At 36.7% G+C, this 17970-nt stretch overlaps 3 protein-coding genes and 1 non-coding gene across 13 annotated transcripts in view; 2 read left to right on the top strand and 2 right to left on the bottom strand.

The window, feature by feature from the left end:
• Positions 1-148: 148 nt before the first annotated feature.
• LOC107870082 (ATP-dependent 6-phosphofructokinase 2) lies at positions 149-4129 on the top strand. The gene is given in 4 exon segments (XM_016716482.2): positions 149-1101; positions 2363-2696; positions 3276-3346; positions 3348-4129. Coding segments are annotated over 4 exon segments (1380 nt in total). The 5' UTR covers positions 149-549; the 3' UTR covers positions 3771-4129.
• Positions 1721-1791, bottom strand: TRNAG-GCC. Its single transcript has one exon. It is a non-coding gene; the product is annotated as a tRNA-Gly (tRNA).
• Positions 4130-10740: 6611 nt separating the features above from the next.
• LOC107870080 (glucan endo-1,3-beta-glucosidase 5) lies at positions 10741-15167 on the top strand. The gene is made up of 2 exons (XM_047412363.1): positions 10741-11367; positions 13819-15167. Exons 1-2 carry the CDS (start codon positions 11015-11017, stop codon positions 14915-14917), a joined length of 1452 nt encoding a protein of 483 aa, XP_047268319.1. The 5' UTR covers positions 10741-11014; the 3' UTR covers positions 14918-15167.
• Positions 15168-15834: 667 nt separating this feature from the next.
• LOC107870079 (DNA-directed RNA polymerases IV and V subunit 4) overlaps positions 15835-17970 on the bottom strand; it is a 10028-nt gene continuing 7892 nt past the window's right edge. For all 10 annotated transcript variants that reach the window (XM_016716477.2, XM_047412365.1, XM_016716478.2 and 7 more), the window contains exons 6-11: positions 17326-17437; positions 17110-17187; positions 16968-17001; positions 16817-16885; positions 16199-16303; positions 15835-16075 (exon numbers count right to left, since the gene is read on the bottom strand). In XM_016716477.2, coding sequence (XP_016571963.2) covers positions 16223-16303; positions 16817-16885; positions 16968-17001; positions 17110-17187; positions 17326-17437 — 374 coding nt within the window. In that variant the 3' untranslated portion in view covers positions 15835-16075; positions 16199-16222. The remainder of the gene's footprint in view (positions 16076-16198; positions 16304-16816; positions 16886-16967; positions 17002-17109; positions 17188-17325; positions 17438-17970) is intronic.

The following is a 17970-nucleotide window of genomic DNA, read 5'->3' as shown; positions in this document are numbered from 1 at the left end:
TTCAAACAAAGTAATTGATATTTCACCATTCTAGTAAATTCAACCAAAAAAAAAAGAAAAAATCATATTTCACCATCAACAAACAATTGATATTTCACCATCAAAACTTAATAATATAACATTTTTGCAATAGCAATTCTTATGCTATTTACATAATAGCAAAGTGGAGATAGAGTAAAGCGTTCATAATAAAGACAATTATTTTTTTATTCTTGATATTGTTACTTTTTCTCGAGACATAATAATTATTTATTTGATTAGATCATCGAATCTGTTATTTTTCTAATACTTTCTTGTTATAGCTATTTTTATGCTATTTACACAACTCACAGCGTTTAACAAGCAATCGATATTTCAAGATCGAACGCTATTAACACTTTTATTATACTAGTAATATGGCAAATCCTTCTTCTTCCTCTTTCATTTCCATCCCAACTTTCAAATTCTTAACACATAATAACTCACCTTATGCTATTTACATAATTCATCAGGTTCAACAAACCATAGAGATATTTCACTGTTATACTAACAACTTTTTGCAATAGTGATATGGCAAATTCTTCTTCCTCAACCATTACCATCCCAAACTTTCAACTGCAACACATAACACACCTCAGAGACTACATACCCCAAGCTCAAACACACCCTAATCCACTTGCCTTTAACCCCTATTTCCAGACCTTTCCAGGGTTCTTCCTCTCCCAAACTGACATAGTCCTCCGCCATAACGCCCTCGATTTATCTGGAACTTTCCCTACACCTACCCCACCATTAGCTTACACCAGAGCTGGCCCTCGCAACAGGATTTTCTTTAACCCTACACACGTGCATGCTGCTGTTGTCACGTGTGGGGGTTTGTGTCCTGGGATGAATACAGTGATAAGGGAGTTGGTTGTTGGGTTATGGGAGTTGTATGGAGTTCATGAGATATTCGGGATTAAAGCTGGTTATAGAGGGTTTTATAGCTATGAACCAGTTAAGTTGAATCCAAAAATGGTTGATGATTGGCATAAAAGAGGTGGTACTGTGTTGGAAACATCTAGAGGTGGATTTGATCTTCAGAAGATTGTTGATGCTATTCAGAATCATGGGTTTAATCAGGTTTTGATCTGATCTTGATTGTTTTATTGTAGTTTATGTTGCTCCGATTCTTAAAAAATGCAGTCGTAAATAGTAGTATATTTTTGGAGGATCTGACCTACACTTCGTAGGGAAGCCTTGGTAAAGTTGCCTTCCAGTGAACCTCATTGGTTTAGGCCTTGGAAACAGCTTCTTGCGAAAAATTGTAAGGTAAGGTTACGTACAATGGATTCTTGTGGTCGGGTCCTTTCTCGAACCCTACCCTAGAAATTGTAAGGTAAGGTTGCGTACAATAACTTTAGTGCACCGAAGATGCCTTTTTTTGTTTGATCTACACACTTGACATTTTTGAAGGATTCGAGTAAGTATTTCGGAATGTTGTAATCTATGTTGTTGGGGCTCTTGAAAAATACTAGTAGTACTTTTATCTATTCCGTTTATAATATATGTTGCTCGAACTCCGTAAAAAATATAATACTTTGATTTATATTGTTTATAATCTACCGCTTTCGCTTCAAAATAGTTGTCAAGATTTTTTTTTTTTAAGTTAAATTATATGAACTTCGATTTTGGAACGGAGGGAGTATATTGCTCGGACTTTTCAAAAATGAAAAATGAAGAACGTGAATTAAAAAAGTTATGCACCAGCCGGGAATCGAACCCGGGTCTGTACCGTGGCAGGGTACTATTCTACCACTAGACCACTGGTGCAATTCATTAAATTAACTGCAATTTATCTAATATCATCTAAATGAAAATTGCAAAACAATTTCTTGGTTGAGTACTTGTGTTCTATAATAACTAGAGTAATACTGGCACTGCGTTGCTCAGACTCTTCAAAAATGTCATGAGTGCGTGTTGAATCCTTCCAGATAGCACATTTTTGGATGATCCGTTACAGGTGCGACAACATTTTCGGAGATTTCAAGCAACACTGTTGCGCAATATGTTATTTGATTTTTTATAGGATTGCTAGAACTTGACAATATTTGAATAAGCTTGTGTATGTATTCTTTATTGGTAACTAGTAGGCTCTATCTGAAACAACCTCTTTATTTCAGAAAAACTTGACAATATGTGAATAAGCTTGTGTATGTATTCTTTATTGGTAACTAGTAGGCTCTATTGGAAACAACCTCTTTATTTCATTCTGAGTTAGTATGCACTGCGTACGTTTTACCCGCCCAGAATCTCACTTTGTGGGAATACATTGGGTGTTGTGCTGTTTTTGTTGTTGGTAACTAGTGATGCAACTGTGTTTGTGCATTGTATTATTGAGCAGCTATACATCATAGGAGGAGACGGTACAATGCGTGGGGCAGTAGAGATATTCGAGGAATTGAAGCGACGAAAATTGTATATCTCAGTGGTCGGAATCCCCAAGACAGTCGATAATGATGTTGGCATTATCGACAGATCATTCGGGTTCCAAACTGCTGTAGAGATGGCACAACAAGCGATTAATGCCGCTCATGTTGAAGCAGTGAGTGCAGTGAATGGCATTGGGCTGGTTAAACTCATGGGACGCAGTACTGGTCATATCGCACTACATGCTACATTGAGTAGCCGTGATGTCGATTGTTGTTTGATTCCTGAAATCGACTTCTTCTTGGAAGGTAATGTTAGAACTCTATATCCGTCTACATGTATACCCGCGATGAGATTTGAACCTAGGATCTTTTTGCTTGTTCTGAATATTTTGTTGAATCTATTTTGTGACGATCTCGTATATACACACATACAATCGTCGACTGCTGTTTGATTCCTGAGATCGACTTCTTCCTGGAAAGTGATGTTGGAACTGTGTAACCGTCTCATTTAACATACTTACACGTATACATACTTCTGTTTGGCGATGGCCGATGAGATTTGAATCTGGTGTCTTTTTTGCCTGTTCTGAATATAATGTTTGAACTGTGTGACGATCTGATATAATATATGCACCTAAACACACACATTATTACTTCTCGGGTGGCGATGGAATTTGAACCTCGGATTTCTTTCTTGCTGTCTGATAGTATGTTGAATTGTGTGACCGATGGCACATTTTTAACGAGTTAATTGTACTATGTCTCGATAGATATAGCATGTTGAATCGTATGGCTAATCATACTACTATGTGTGTTCTCATGTCGAATCGTATGACCAATCTTAGCACACATTCGTAAGTAGGTAACTGTATTATGTCTCGACAGGTAAAGGAGGACTATTCGAATTTCTTGAAGATCGATTGAAGGAGATGGGGCACGCGGTGTTGGTAGTAGCTAGTAGCGGAGGGTGCAGGACAAGATATAATTCCGAGGACTGAATCTCAGAAAGCGGAGAAGGACGAGTCAGGCAACCCCGTCTTCTTGGACGTAGGAGTGTGGCTGAAGTCCGAGCTCAAGAATTGGTGGAGCAGGGATCATCCGAACGAGTTGTTCACGATAAAATACATAGATCCTACGTACATGATACGCGCTGTTCCTGCCAATGCAACGGATAATTCGTACTGCACGTTGCTGGCGCACTCGGCTATTCACGGAGTTATGGCCGGATACACCGGGTTCGTTTGTGGACCTATAAATGGAAACTATGCGTATATTCCGGTCGATGAAGTTGCTAAAGCAAAGAACAAAGTTGATACTAGAGATCATAGATGGTCTTGGGTTCGATCGGTTAGCAATCAGCCCGATTTCATCAAATGTTGACGGCTACGAAGATGTATGGTGACCGTAAAGAGGTTTATCGACAGAACAGAATGAAGAAGTACGTAGCGCTCTCTAACACTTTGGACACATTTTCAGTGTTTTAACGGTGGCATCTAGTCAGGTTGTGTGCATTTGGACTATTGCATCGAAGGTCGGTGAGGCATTGTATCAAGTATCGCATAATTATGTATACCGATCACCGATCACGTATACTAGTGGTGGTTGTCTCTGTTGGAATTTGAATCTTGGGGTTTCGACCCTTTTCATCGGGTTGGGTTTGTTTGTATATATGTAACTAAAAAATAGAGATAAGCATCCCGGGAAGCCAAGTTGCTATGACATATTTCATTTCAATTTTACAGTGGTCTTATTTACCTTTTGAACTAAATTTTAGTATATTTTTGTCATTTTTTGGTGCTAACGTGATATTTTAATTAAATAAAATGAGATCTACGTTAAAGGTGTTATGTCAGTTAAAAAAGTTCACAAAATGTGTTACTTTAATTAAAAAGGATGATAAAAATGGATGATAAAAATAAGTTAAAATTTAGTTTAGGGGATAATAGGACCTCTATGAAATTAAAGCGTGTTGTAGCAAATTTGATGATAGTTGTTGTAGCAAATTTGATGATAGTTCAGGCAGGTACTAAATACTTTACTATTAAAAATAACCAAGGTGTATTACTGTAAAAATGTTTAATAACCAAGGTGTATTACTGTAAAAATGTTTAATAACCAAGGTGTATTACTGTAAAAATGTAAAATATACTAAAATGATAGAGACACACCTCAACTTAAAGAGAGTTTTACTATTCTAAACTAATTAAAGTATAATTTTGATATCTTTAGTGCCTATGTGGCACAACACACTGAAGTGTCCATGTAGGCACACGTGTGTATCACATATGTGTCACGTAGGCATTAAAGATGTCAAAATTATATTTTTAATTAGTTCAGGGATTTTAAATTAATTGAAATGGTATTGGTGCTCCCTTTTGTCATAAAGTGCATTCTCTTTAGCTTTTAGAAGTCTTTAATTAGTACAAAAAAATAATTATTATTTGATTCATTTTACGTTTTCAATAAAGTTCAAAAAGTTGATTTTGTTTCTCTATTTTTTACGTTATCTTCATATAATATCACACGGACAATATTTTACGTCAGCTTTCGACATACAAAAAATATTTGTGAAAAAGGTAAAAATATAATTAGTGGTTGGGATTAATCATAATCTAATAACCAAAAAAATAAAAAAACTTTCGGTGACAAAATCGAGATTTTCATCAAGAGGTGTAGGAGTTCTGAACGTGATCATATGACGGTGCGGGTTTCTAGGAACCCACCTCCGCTGCCGTAAAGCTTATAATTATATGAAAAAAATTGCTAAAAGGTATAAATATTAATAGGTGGGACCCATAATAAATCAAGGGACGGATCAGTGGTAGGAAAGAACCCCTAAGCAATTTGTCTCTCCTGAATTCGTCTCTGCATACGAATTAATCGAAGAAGATTTAATATTTATGGTACATACATAAAATTTAGTTTTAATCATATGTATAACATAATTCTACGTCGAAATCCTCTAGTCTAATGGTAGTTCTGCCTCTACTGACATTGATCTCGGTAAAGTTGTCTAACGAAAGTTTTGGAGTGACTGATAATATTGATGTCATACTACTAGGAAGCTACGTGTTCAAATCATAGAAATACGCTTTTGCAGAAATGAAAGATAATAATGTGTACAATAGATTTTTATGTAACGGAAAGTTTAATGCATCGAGTTATTTTTTTTTCCCATCCCACTAAGAATACGAGATAAAATATTAGGTTCCATCAAATAATTTTAGTTTTCGATATATATTATGAATATAAAAGTGTGGTAAAATGAATATGATTCTTTATTTTTTACTTAAAAATTAAAGTAACTCTTAATAGGCTAACATTTATATTTTAATGCATCATAATTAAAAGTTTTTTTTTTATTTCAATCTAAAATATAATAAGGAAAAAGAAACTCCAACAACTATCAACCCTCACCTTACACATCAATTAGGGCTATTATGACTACTACCTTGCAACTCATAGCTTTATTTATTTATTTATTAATTTATTTATTTATTATTATCGGGCAAAATCCATCGCCAGGCCCCTTAAGTACGCACCATCTTTCACTTAGACACCTCAAGTGGACATTGTTCCACTTTGACACCTTAAGTGGCCTTAAGTGTGCCACTTTGGCACCTTTTGCTGAATCAGCAAATTCATATTGTGTGTGTATTACACGCGTTTGATGATGTGGAAAGTGACAAATAATATGCTGACATGTGTCATTTTTTTTAAAAAATAATTTTTAAATCATTAATTAATTTTTTTTTTAAAAAAATCAATAATCACCCCTTTCCTCAATAATTAATTTTAAATAAAATTATTTAAATAAAAAATAATTTAAATAAAAAATAAAAAATACTCAAATAATTGATAAATAATTAATTTAAAAAAAAAATACCCCCACCCCCTAACTTAACCCCCCCACCCACCCACCCCACCAGTCAATTTTAAATTTTTTTTAATTGATTTTGTTTGATTTTAATTTTTCTTCACGTATCTAGCTTTATTTTTTAATTTCTTTCATCAATTTTGCTTCGATTTTCAATTTACCTTCACTGATTTTTCTTATTTTTATGCTTCGATTTTAATTTTTTTATTGATTTTGTTTGAATTCAATTTTTCTTCACTGATTTAGCTTTATTTCTTAAGCATTCTTATTTCTTATAATTAAGCATTCTTATTTCTTGATTTAATCATTTATTTAATGGTGAAAAATATTGGGAGAGATTTAAAAATTAGATACATATTTAGGAGTTTGTCTTGCCAAAAACAATATATTAACTCAACGCCCATTGATTTGTATTTCTTTCACATTTTTATCCGTTATTTTTGTCAACTTAATTTATTTAACGGTAAAAATTATTGAGAGAAATTAATATACACATTTAAAGGTTCGTAAAGATTAAATAATAAACACCTTTTTTTAATCATTAAGGGTAAAATTGATGAAGAAAAATAAAAACTAAGCAACGTCAACGAAGAAAAATTAAAAATCAAACAAAATCGATGAAGAAAAATAGAAAAACAAAGTTAAATCAATGAAGAAAAATTGACATTAAACAAAATCAATAAAAAAAAAAAATCGAAACATAAAAATCAAGAAAAATCAATGAAGAAAAGTTGAAAATCGAAGCAAAATTGATGATAGAAATTTTAAAATAAAAGAAAAGAAGAAAAATAAAATTTACGAAAATGCCACTGAAAATTACGAAAAGGCCACCCAAACCCGCCTTCAATGCGTGTGTCACACGCACCTTGCCAACTCAGCAAAAAGTGTCAAAGAGACACACTTAAGGCCACTTGAGGTGTCAAAATGGAACAATGTTCACTTGAGGTGCCTAAGTGAAAGATGATGTGTACTTTAGGTATCTGCCGATGGGTTTTGCCTTATTATCGCATTCGATATCTGATATCTGCTTTATGATTTTACTAATTTAAATATATTTCAAAAAAATTTACTTTAAAGAAGCAACTTATCAATGACAATTTTATATTTAAAATTTAATTCAAAACCATTAATTAAAGACTACCTTTCAACATACGGTGTTCATCGACTTGGAGAAAGTGTACATAAAGTCCCTAGGGAGGTTCTTTGGAGATGTTTGGAGGTGAGTGGGGTCCCGATGACGTATATCAAATCGATTAAAGACATATATGATGGAGCAAAGACTCAGGTGATGACGGCGGAAGGAGATTCAGAGCATTTCGCTGTCTTGACAGGGTTGTATCAGGGTCGACTCTTAGCCCATTTTTGTTTGCGTTAGTGATGGATGTGTTGACGCGGCATATGCAAGGAGAGGTCCTTGGTGTATGTTTTTTTGAAGATAATGTAGTTTTGATTGATGAGACGCGCGGGGGTGTGAATGATAAATTGGAGATTTAGAGACAAACCTTTGAGTCTAAAGAGTTCAGATTGTGTAGGAGCAAGATAGAGTATATGGAGTGCAAGTTTAATGACTTAAGGCAGGAGAACGAGGTGGTAGTAAGGTTGGATTCCCAGGTTGTTTATAAGAGGGATAGTTTTAAGTATCTTGGGTTCATGATTTAAGGAAATGGAGAGATTGATCAGGATGACTCCCATCGTATTAGGACAGGATAGATGAAGTGGAGGCTTACCTCGGGAGTGTTGTGTGATAGGAAGGTGTCGTCCAAGCTTAAAGGCAAATTCTACAGAGTGGCAGTCCGTCTGACCATGTTGTATAGAGCGGAGTGTTGGCCAGTCAAGAACTCCCACATTCAAAAATTGAAGGTGACGAAAATGCGAATGTTGCGTTGGATGTGTGGGCTTACTAGGGGTGATAGGGTTAGGAATGAGATTATCCGGAAGAAGGTGGGAGTGACTTCGGTGGAGGACAAGATGCGTCGATTGAGATGGTTTGGTCATGTGATAAGGAGGGGCACGGATGTCACAGTTCGTAGGTGTGAGAGACTAGCTTTAGATGGTTTCAAGCGAGGTAGGGATGGGCCAAAGAAATACTGGAGAAAGGTGATTAGACGTGACATGGAGCAGTTACAACTTACTGAGACATAGGAAGGTATGGAGGACACGAATTAGGTTAGACGGCTAGTGCATGTGGGTGGGTCATAGTCAATAGTTAGGAGAGCTTTGGGATAGCCGGGCCGATAGTCTTAGGACTAGGTCCATAGGTTGAAGCTGCTAGTAGAAGGAGATTGGGGGGGGGGGGGGGGGGGGGTCTTTGGTTAGTTAGTGTAGGGATATTACTTTGTGGGAGTCTTATTTTTGTTATTCCATCTTGTTTCATGCTTTATTAGGAATTTATTTACTATTTTTTGTCTGCATACATTTAACTCTTTCCGGACCCCACTATGTGAGAATACACTGAATTTGTTGTTGTTGTTGATAAATATATTAGTAATATGTTTAAGATTGACAAATGCATATAGCCCATGAAAATGAGAAAAAAAAAAGTTAATTAAGATCATTTTTTCAAAAATCAACATTATAATTTACGAATTTAAATTTAATGAAAACTCATATAAATATCTAATATCAAATAAAAAATTAAAAAAATAGAACCGACCTAAATGTGGACATCAGCACTTGTGAGTTGTGACAATACTGTCGTTGTGTATTTTGACTGTTATAATATATACTTTGTAAAAATAATTATTTTAATTTATTTAAATTATTAATTTTTTTTTCTAGTCGAACTATCATCATTATTCGATCAGAAAAAATTGACACTAACAAAACTCGCAAAAACATGTTACTTTGGGTGTTTTCGTTGTACCTGTGATATTCGAGCAAGCTTTTGTACACCTCGCAGGGGCAGAACCGTGGCCTATTTTCTGGCTCCAACACTTATTAAATTTGATGTAGATTAGGTATAATTACATAAAAATGTATAAAAATTGATTTATATGTTTAAGAAAACACCTTCAAAATCAAATAGAACGTTAAAGCTTCGATCTTTTAAATCTAGAGTTCATCACAAACGCCTCGACTAAATTCATGGAAGCAATAGTTGGATGCTTTAGTTTCTGAACAGAACGTTAAAGCTTCGATCTTTAAATCTTGAGTCCATCACAAACGCCTCGACTAAATCCATAGAATTAGTAGTTAGATGCTTTAGTTTCTGAACAGAACGTCAAAGCTTCGATCTTTAAATTTTGAGTCCATCACTGACGCCTCGACTAAATCCATGGAAGTAGTAGTTGGGTGTTTTAGTTTCTGAATAGAATGTTAAAGCTTCGATCTTTAAATTTGAGTCCATCACAAACGCCTCGACTAAATTCATAGAAGCAATTTTTGGATGCTTTAGTTTCTGAACAGAACGTTAAAGCTTCGATCTTTAAATTTTGAGTCCATCACAGACACCTCGACTAAATTCATGGAAGTAGTAGTTGGATGCTTTAGTTTCTGAACAGAATGTTAAAGCTTCGATCTTTAAATCTTGAGTCCATCACTGACGCTAAATCTTGAGTCCATCACTGGCGGCTCAACTAAATTCATGGAAGTAATAGTTGGATGCTTTAGTTTCTGAACAGAACGTTAAAGCTTAGATTTTTAAATCTTGAGTTCATCACTGACGCCTCGACTAAATTCATGGAAGTAGTAGCTGGATGCTTTAGTTTCTGAACAGAATGTTAAATCTTCGATCTTTAAATCTTGAGTCCATCGCAGACGCCTCGACTAAATTCATAGAAGTAATAGTTGGATGCTTTATTTTTTTATTAGAACGTTAAAGCTTCAATCTTTAAATCTTGCCTCGACTAAATTCATGGAATACTTCTCTGATAGTAATTCTCACCCTACTACTACAAAATACAAAAACAACATATCAAACGTATTCCCATAAATCTACATTCGAAGACGATAAAGTATACGCAATTGGTATCATTGTCTCAAAAGTGAGATACAAAAGTTATTTTTAATAGACTTCGATTCAAGATAAAAATAGTCTAGAAAAAGACGTACTGCTGCTACTAATCAGTCAAACAAACACTACTGTTAGCTTTGGGACTTTGGATTAAAAAGGACAAAGAAGTTGTCCAATTAACCATGAGTCCTCCAAGTTTTTTTAATTGGATGGGAGGGACAAATGTTTTTGAGTTTTTTTTTTTTAATTTTTTGGTTTCAACAACTTGCCCCAGTTGTTGAATAACTGCGCAAGTTGTTGAACAACTAGGCACAGTTGTTCGACAACTGCGGCTAGTTGTTCGACAACTGCGGCTAGTTGTTCAACAACTAGACGTAGTTATTCGACAACTGAGAGAAGTTGTTCAACAACTGGAGAAAGTTGTTCGAACAACTAATGTAGTTGTCGAACAACTATCCTAGTTATTCAAAGTACTTAAGTTTTTTTTAAAAAAAAATTGCGGGATCCACTTATGCCCTTTTCTTAATTGGAAACTTGGCAGGTCTATTGACTCATTTTTCTCGTTAGCTTTTCAGCTGCTACTGCTGTAATAAACCGACATTCTACTGTTTAACATCAATAATCACCTGCTAAATATACCACAAATTAACTAACAAGTATACAAAAAGCATCTATCTTTCTTGGAAAAAACCAAAAAAAGATTCCACCTTTTTGATAATTCCACTAAAAAAAATTCACCTAAAAACTAGTTGATGAACAATTGTTTCTTTAGCTAGTATATTGAGTTTTAAGAAAATGGCTTATCAAGAAAAGACCCTTTTTAGCTTTGTTGTTGTAGGTGTGTTGTTGTTATGTTGGGGTGTTATTGTAGTGCAATCTGGCATTGGTGTTAATTGGGGTACTATATCTTTACACAAAATGTCACCTGTAACTGTTGTGGATCTTCTTAAAGAAAACAAGATTCAGAAAGTGAAGCTTTTTGATGCTGATGCAGATGTGATGAAGGGGTTAATGGGGAGTGGACTTGAAGTTATGGTTGGGATACCTAATGATATGTTGGCAATTCTTGGTAGTTCTACTTCTGCTGCTGATTTGTGGGTGTCTCAGAATGTTTCTAGATATATGGTTAAAGGGGGTGTTGATATCAAGTAACTTCTAAGTTCTCTTACTGATATAGTTTCTTGTTCTGTTGCTATCTGTTGATTCTTTGTACCTCGATTGTCGTGTTGCCTTTTTGTAGTTTATGTTTTGTTATTATCTGTTGTTTCTTGAACTTTGTGCCTCGATTATCGCATTGCTTTATTGTAGTTTCTATTCTGTTACTATTTGTTTTTGTTATTAGTTGTTTCTTGAGCTGAAGGTCTATCAGAAACAGCCTCTCGAACTCGACCTCTTAGGTAGGATTAAGGTCTGAGGTGGTACATTGAGTTTCAAGAAAATGGCTTTTATCACTCATTTACCCAAACAAGAAAAGACCCTTTTTAGCTTTGTTGTTGTAGGTTATGTTGCTCGGACTCTTCAAGAATTTTGACGGGTGCGTGTCGGATCCTCCAAAAATAGTGTAATTTTGAAGGATCTGACATGGGTGCGGCAACATTTTTGAAGAGTCCAAGCAACTTAGGTTGTAGGAGTAGTGTTGTTATGTTGGGGTGTTATTGTAGTGGAATCTGGTGTTGGTGTCAATTGGGGCACTATATCTTTGCACAAAATGTCACCTTTAACTGTTGTGGATCTTCTTAAAGAAAACAAGATTCAGAAAGTGAAGCTTTTTGATGCTGATTCAGATGTAATGAAGGGGTTAATGGGGAGTGAACTTGAAATTATGGTTGGGATACCTAATGATATGTTGGCAATTCTTAGTAGTTCTAGCTCTGCTGCTGATATGTGGGTGTCTCAGAATGTTTCTAGATATATGGTTAAAGGGGGTGTTGATATCAAGTAACTTCTAAGTTCTCTCTTCTATTTTTGTTATTATCTGTTGATTCTTTGTACCTCGATTATCATGTTGTTTTGTTGTAGTTTATGTTCTGTTACTATCTGTTGTTTCTTGTACTTTGTGCCTCGATTATCGTATTGCTTTATTGTAGTTTCTGTTCTGTTACTATTTGTTTTTGTTTCTTGAGCTGAAGGTCTATCAGAAACAGTCTCTCGACCTCTTAGGTAGGAATAAGGTCTTAGGTGGTACATTGAGTTTCAAGAAAATGGCTTCTATCACTCATTTACCCAAACAAGGAAAGACCCTTTTTAGCTTTGTTGTTGTAGGAGTGGTGTTGTTATGTTGGGGTGGGTAGTTTCTTGTCCTTTCAATTTCTGTTACTATCTTTTACCTCGATTGTCGTGTTGTCTTTTTGTAGTTTATGTTCTGTTCCTATCTGTTGTTTCTTGTACTTTGTGCCTCGATTATCTTATTGTTTTATTGTAGTTTCTGTTATTAGTTGTTGTTTCTTGAGCTGAAGGTCTATCAGAAACAGTCTCTCGACCTCTTAGGTAGGAATAAGGTCTTAGGTGGTACATTGAGTTTCAAGAAAATGGCTTTTATCACTCATTTACCCAAACAAGGAAAGACCCATTTTAGCTTTGTTACCAAGCCTTGGAAATAGCCTCTGGCAGAAATGCAAGGTAAGGCTGCGTATAGTACACCCGTGTGGTGGGGCCCTTCTCCGGACCCTGCGCATAGCGGGATCCTTAGTGCACCGGGCTGCCCTTTTTTTGTTGTTATGTTGGGGTGTTATTGTGGTGGAATCTGATATTGGTGTTATTTGGGGTGCTATATCTTTAAACAAAATGTCACCTTTCGCTGTTGTGAATCTTCTCAACTTGTTGTATTTTCCAGTCTTTTGTGCGTATACTTATACCGATTCTCGTCTGTATCTGTGTTTATCTGCTGATAAAGAAAATGAAGGGTGTTGATTTCTTCAAACATTTGAACCATTGTTCATATACATGGTTATGCTGAAGATCTATTTGAGGTCAAGGTCGATATTTTCAAGGTGATGTCTGGATTTGATCCTGGCTGGGACGCGGAGCTCAGGCCCTCGAGAATCCGTGCTATGACTTGCTATCACTTGTATCTTTGATATTTGATCTCACACATGTTCCCTCTCTTGCAATTGCGATTAATGAGGAATTTAATTTTCTGTTGTTTTTCGTTTCTCCAAGAAAAGGAGAAATGTGTAGAATCAACAAGTTTTACCTCCTGTTTAGATGGCTTAACTGGAGTAAACTACATCTATCGAGTTAAAGAGTCGTCTAGTCTGAAAATATGGTGGTTTGGTTTTCGTGGGAGCAGCTAGCAAATGGTAGAACTTACAGTGGAAATCAGACTCGATACCAATTACTAGTAGCCATTTTCTGGTGTGATATAGCATCTCTATTTTACACGCCTAATGTGTCTTAATATTGTTAGTATGTTAAATGGTCTCGGCAGTAATCAACCCACGTTAATTGTGTATCGGCACTGCAGCATACGCTGCCTGGAAAGTTTAACGCTATAATAGTACTGTATCTTTTTTGGTCGTTTCAGCATGTACCGTGTCACTCTCTTGTTTCTTCTCGTTTTCTTTCCCTCGTTGGCTAATGACAGCTATGCGTCAATGCAGGTATGTTGCAGTTGGTAATGAGCCATTTCTTACAAGTTACGCCGGTCAGTATCAATCATACGTAGTCCCTGCTATGACGAATTTGCAACAGTCGTTAGCCAAGGCGAATCTTGCTAGGAATGTAAAGCTGGTAGTTCCATGCAATGCCGATGCCTACGAGTCTTCCCTTCCATCACAAGGAGCCTTCAGACCCGAATTGACTTCGATCATAACACAGATGGTTTCACTTCTGAACGCTAATGGTTCACCGTTTGTGGTAAATATTTATCCATTCCTCAGCCTATATGGAAACTCGGACTTCCCTCAAGATTATGCTTTTTTTGAAGGGACAACACATGCTGTGACCGACGGACCTAATGTATACTATAACGCGTTTGATGGAAATTTGGATACTTTAATAGCAGCCCTCGCGAAAATCGGGTATGGTCAGATGCCCATAGTTATAGGAGAGGTAGGTTGGCCTACCGATGGAGCCTTCGGTGCTAATCTTACAGCTGCAAGGGTCTTCAACCAAGGCCTTGTGAATCATGTTCTCAGCAACAAAGGAACTCCTCTTAGACCAGGGATACCACCTATGGACGTTTATCTTTTCAGTCTTCTCGATGAAGGTGCAAAAAGCGTGCTCCCGGGTAACTTCGAGAGACACTGGGGCATATTCTCTTTCGATGGCCAGTCGAAATATCCATTGAACCTCGGAAATGGTCTGTTAAAGAATGCAAAGGATGTTGGGTATCTTCCATATAGATGGTGTATCGCGAACCCTTTGAAAGATCTCGCTGAAGTAACCAACCACGTTAAACTTGCCTGCACGTATGCAGATTGCACGACGCTCAACTATGGAGGATCGTGTAATGGAATTGGAGCAAAAGGTAACATATCGTATGCATTCAACAGTTACTATCAGCTCCAAAAGCAGAATCCGCGGAGCTGTGATTTTGATGGGCTCGGGATGGTTACTTTCTTGAATCCTTCTATCGGAGAGTGCAGATTTCTTGTTGGGGTTAGCGATTACGCTTCTTCATCAGGTTTTACGTCACAGAACAGTTGGATATCGTTGTTATCGATTATTCTTTGGAATGTTTGGTTATTCTTGATGTGATTTGGAACTAGTAGCTGCTATATAACATGAAATTATACTTCATAGGTTAGGTACTATAGTGCAAGTTATACACGCCGTCAGTGTAAGGAATTTTTACATCAAGTTTCCGATATGGGTTCTTCGCTAGTGTATTTTCTTTGAAATGTTTTACTTGAGCGCTGAGTACATTGGAAATAACCTCGTTATAAGGTAGAGGTAAAGTCTGTATGCACAACATCCTCCCTGAATCACACGTGTGAGATTACACCGACTGGGTTTTTGTTGTTACTTTTACTGGTGCGCTGTTCATATGAAGTTTCTGTTCCGACGGTAGAGTAGATCGCAAAGGTAGAGGTAAGATCTACATACACACAGAAGCCTCATTTAGTTGAGGGGCCAATGCAACACTATTGGATGTTGCGAAACTCGGTAAATATTTGGCTGTGAACTCAACTGCCAATATGTATTAATTTGAGATCATAATAAGAATAGAAAAACTTCAAATCCTAAATCCGCATCCGAGTCTCCGATATGGCTTCTTCACAAGTGTATTTTCTTTTCAAATTTGCATTGAAATGTTTTACCTGAGTCGAGAGTATATTGGAAATAACCTTGTTACAATGTATAGGTAAGGTCGGTGTGCACAACATCCGCCTTAAATCACACGTGTGAGATTACATCGACTACGCTATTATTATTACTTCTACTTGTGGGCTCCGTTCTGACGGTAGTTTGCCGAGGTAGAGGTACGATCTACATACAGATAAGCCTCGTTTAGTTGAGGGGGCCGATGCAACACTATTGGATGTATCGTTGGAATTCTATGAAAGAGTTTCGGAAAGTATTTCAGTTTCATACGACAAGGTGGAGTAACATCTTTAGACAATCTCACATCGACAAAATGCATGAGAGATGAGAAAGCAAAACATCGATAAATATTTGACTGTGAACTCAACTGCCTATATATATATTAAATTTGAGATCGTAATAAGAACCGACAAACTTCAAATCTTCAAATCCTAAATCCGCCTCTGGCAGACTAGCAAACATGACCACTAAACAGAAACAAAACTAAGAAGAATGAAGGCAACATCAGTTGCTGGCTGCTGAACTGCTGAGCATGGCCTTCAGTGACACATGCAGAACACCCCTGACAAACACCCCACACCACAAACACACCTGCAACGACGACCAGCAGTAAGCGTAAATGATGGCTGTCGTAAACCGCCTTGGAATAAAATCTTCTGGTAGTCGAAGTTCTAGTAGAGAGATTTAATATCAAAGGTAAAACGATGACATTACCATAGAATGCTAGCCTTGAGCAATTTATGCTGCCGCCGCCCTTCTAAGTTTGGCTAGTTCAGCCAACGCGTTCTCCAGGGGAACTCTCAGCTTGTTCTTTTTGTTCTGCGATTTTTTCAGCAGCGTCAGACCATTTCAATAGAATGCTAAGTACCAAAACTTAAATAAAATGATATAGACGGAGCACAACATTCACGTGGTAGTTGCTAAGAAAGAGATCGCAGTTGGTGCTTTCGAGCATCTAAGAATTGGTTGTGAAACCAATAATGCAACCATTCTACAAAAGCGCGACGCTGGAAACAGATTTCTTTGTGTAGAAATGAGCATGAACCGTGTGTGTGTGTGTGTAGTTTCCTTCTCATCTTTTGTTAGTATCAAGATAAAGGGTTCTTTAAGAAACTAATTATAGCTTTACGGTCCTTGTATGGTCAAAATTAAAACTCAATCGACAGCAGCAGTTGGAAGCAACCTCAATGCCCAAACTTATACACCAATATGAAAACGTTGGAAGGATGGACTCTTGAAATGTCAGATTTTGGCAGTGGCAAAGCTTTGTGTAGCATGTCGTTGGAACAAAACCAATATCCAGAATATGTTTCAGAATAGTGCAGCCCATACCTTGAGCGAGGGAACAAGAGCAAACACTTCATCAACAGATTCCATCGGGAAGTTGCCAATCATGCAGATCTGCATCCATACAACAACGAAATATAAAACACTGCCTCACATGTAAAAGAAATCAAAGTATTAACACGTCGAAAATTGATACCTCCCCATCAGTAACGCCATGTTGTTTTACAGGCCTGATTTGAGTTAAATGAAAACCAACACTAGAAAATTTTCAAGAGACAATTATAACACGCCATACGGAAGTTCAGTTTCTACTTTAGTAATAAAAGGTCAAAGGATACTCAAGTGCTTGTCTAACAGCCTGAGAATTATCGTAAAGCTTGTTCCTTTGAGCATATGCCAATCCCCTGTCAAATGAACTGGTAGCGACCAAAGTCAAACGCTGGACAGCTTAGCTCTCATCACTTGTCTTCCTCAAGAGGGAAGCAACGGAGACGAGAAAAGTATATATATTCCTAGCAAGAATGATGCAGAAAGTTAAACATGTACTCCCTTACACAGGCAGTTTTATAGAGGGATCTTCAGACAAAACCACCATTTTCTCTTGGATTCCTTGCATAATTTCAGCAGCTTCACAATCCATCACGCATGTTGTATCCTCCGAAATTTCTGAGTATAAATCAAGAGAAAATTAGAATGAAAATAAAAATAAAATTGACACTTAAGTAGTCTACTCATATTCTAAGTCATTTACTGCTTGATTTACCAACAGCAAGAGACAGATGATCATCAGATGCCTCCGAGACATTTGATTTACCAACATCGGAATGATCGCGTTGACGATCGTCTGACTTCAATCCATGAAACTTATCAAATACTTGAAGAGCTATAGGAATAGGGTTTTCCCGTTGGTGAAACAAGCAGAACACAAACATGTGCTCCTGTCAGAATCGACAACTCATCCACATTTCTGAGCAAAGTCGTTTTCCTTTTGAAAAAACAAGCTATCCTTGCTTCCATTGACTCGACTAACTTCATCTCTATTTTTTGCTTACCCTTGCTGGTCCTCTTTTCCATTGAAAAAAAAAATTGCTAAAGAAGAAGATACGAATATGTATTGGCTGAACAAGCCGGAGCAACTTTGAGAGGAATGCCTGTGTAATTTATAGTAGGTGAACGAGCCTGAGCCTACGTGTCACGTG

This window comes from Capsicum annuum, chromosome 5 (genome assembly GCF_002878395.1).
Source record: "Capsicum annuum cultivar UCD-10X-F1 chromosome 5, UCD10Xv1.1, whole genome shotgun sequence".
Lineage (NCBI taxonomy): Eukaryota > Viridiplantae > Streptophyta > Magnoliopsida > Solanales > Solanaceae > Capsicum > Capsicum annuum.
The sequence above is the reverse complement of the archived record's forward strand: the minus strand, read 5'-3'. Positions and strand labels throughout refer to the sequence as shown.